General features: G+C 38.0%; 1 protein-coding gene across 1 annotated transcript; it reads right to left on the bottom strand.

Moving 5' to 3' along the window:
• Nucleotides 1-220: 220 nt before the first annotated feature.
• Nucleotides 221-1,552, bottom strand: LOC132281186 (uncharacterized). The gene has a single exon (XM_059782915.1). The coding sequence runs from the start codon at nucleotides 1,550-1,552 to the stop codon at nucleotides 221-223; it is 1,332 nt and encodes a 443-aa protein (XP_059638898.1).
• Between the last annotated feature and the right edge of the window lie 762 nt (nucleotides 1,553-2,314).

The following is a 2,314-nucleotide window of genomic DNA, read 5'->3' as shown; positions in this document are numbered from 1 at the left end:
ATTTCGACTGAAGAGAATTTTAAACAAAATTAGCAGAAAATAAGAAAAAAAGAAGAAGAAGGAACCCTAATTGCCAATTGCATAAAATTTAGCTGGGGAAAAGATAGACATTAAAAACAAAAATTGTATGTGTGAGTATATATAAAACAAAATTCTATGCGGTGCCGGAATGAGAAGAAACTTACCTGAGACAAGGAAGGTTATCACTTATACTGTGCAACTACAACTTGTTGGGGGCAACCCAAATAGGGTCAAATGCTGCAACTCCTGGTAGTTCGCCACTCTTCAAAGTGAAAGGATGATAAGGTGTGGAGCTGTCATCTTTCAAGTGAAAGATTCCATAATTGAGACGTGTATAGTTGTCTTCATGATTTGTGAAGTAAATGGAATTCTCCCTTATATCTGGATAGTCAGCAGTTGAGAGAGAAAATGAATGATTAGGACCGACAAACAATGCCCGATCATCCAAGCATTCCACAGGCTCCCACTTAATTTGATCAAAATTCAACTTATAAACCTCAAATCTAGATGTCCCTATGTCATAACACCTCATAACTAACAGAAGATCCCCTGAGGATTCAACAAGATAGTAAAATCCAAATTTATCCGTAGGAGAGGAAGAAGGACTGATCGTTTCAAGTTCTTGACGAGAAGGATCGCTGAGATTCAAGACATCTATGCGGTCTGGGCCAGTCATGGCATAAAAGCGTTGATCCTTGCTGAAATACATGATTTCATAGTAGCCCAACGTCATTCCTTCGTTGATCCATGACTCTGGTAAAAGAGTCCCGCATGGGTGCCATCTATGGTCCCCGAGTTTACAGAAATATAAATCTTCACCATGAATAATCAAGACGGTGCAGTCCTCATCGCACTTTTGGGTAGATGAAGAGCGTGGGAGTGATGGGGCTGATGACATGGCAACCTTTTGTATGAAATGAATGCTCTCCTTTTGAACGGATCTATTAACGAAACTAGTATAATCTGAAGTAGCAGCATCTTCACCCCAGTTTCTTCTGTTGATTAACATGAAGTCTTTGACAAGGGAAGTTGAGGGGGAGAGGAGATCGGCTTTTTGGGCACGTAGACATTTTATATCATTTAAGGTTTCGTAGGGAGGGAGAGGGACATAGGGGAGATGTGAAGACTCTTGTAGTAGTGGATTGAAAAGGTATGGGCGGCAACTACGAGGGTGGACAAAAGTAAGCCAGCCATTAGAAGAGCCAACACAGATGGCATCATCAGGCGTAAGAATCTCCTTCTGCCACGGTATTGTAAATTTCTTCGTAACCCTGATTTTTGTTTGCTCCCCAGGACTGAAAAAGTTAAAATAATCATTGTAGTCCGTCGATCCATCAACATCAACATTAATAGGAGGTACAAACATCAATGGTGACGACCGGGATTGAGGAGAAAGGATAGGCAAAGAAGATCCCTTTTCATGAACTAAATCTGCTTGAGAAGAAGAAAAACAACGTTGCATAAAGTATGCAGCTTTCTGGAAGGTTGTGTGTGTCTGGAGTGAAGGAGTGAACCGTACCTTCTTCAGCATAGTTCGGTGGCAATATAGCATCCTATCAATCTTCCGGGAAAAAAAATATATAGCACCCTATCAGCAAAACGTGGGAAAGTAGTGATGATCAACTCTCTTCAAAACACCCAATATTGTGCCTCCATGAGTCTATGCTATGCTCCACTTTCTTCTTTCCACAATTTTTCTGTTTTGAGCATATGGGCCATATTAACCCAAGAGTTGAGGCCCGAGACAACTTACCTAGCCCCCGAGTAATGCCTAAATTGTGGATGACGAGTACAACTCCTTAATCCGATTTTAAATATTTATCTTATTATTATTATTATTATTAAATTTTACCTTAAATTTTTATCTTCTCAATTATGATGTTTTCCTGTAAAAGACGATTCTTTTATGGACAAGTATAAGATATGTTCAATAAAATCTTTCCATTAACATTGAATATATCTTTAAAAATTTGAGATAGTAAAACATTCAATTAGGGTTAATTTCATTGAGACCTCTTGAGATTAGGTTTGATTTTTAATTTGCACTAATATTTGAATTAGTGGCTTAACATTTCACTGACACTCCAAATATTAATTTTTGGTAAAATTATAATACTTGTGAGATATTAAATGATTATGTTACCCTTCGAACTCATGTTGACTATTTTTGTAACCAAACTAACCCCAACACACCTTTCCTCTTCTTTTTCCACTCAGACCATCATCATCCCAATTAACCCATCAATCTCACCATATACACACATACAAAACAACTACACACACACATATATAT

The sequence above is a fragment of the Cornus florida genome, unplaced genomic scaffold (genome assembly GCF_030987335.1).
Source record: "Cornus florida cultivar Cherokee Brave unplaced genomic scaffold, ASM3098733v1 CherokeeBrave_3.0.0_Hap2_Chr01, whole genome shotgun sequence".
Lineage (NCBI taxonomy): Eukaryota > Viridiplantae > Streptophyta > Magnoliopsida > Cornales > Cornaceae > Cornus > Cornus florida.
This window is presented reverse-complemented; position numbering and strand designations above follow the sequence as displayed.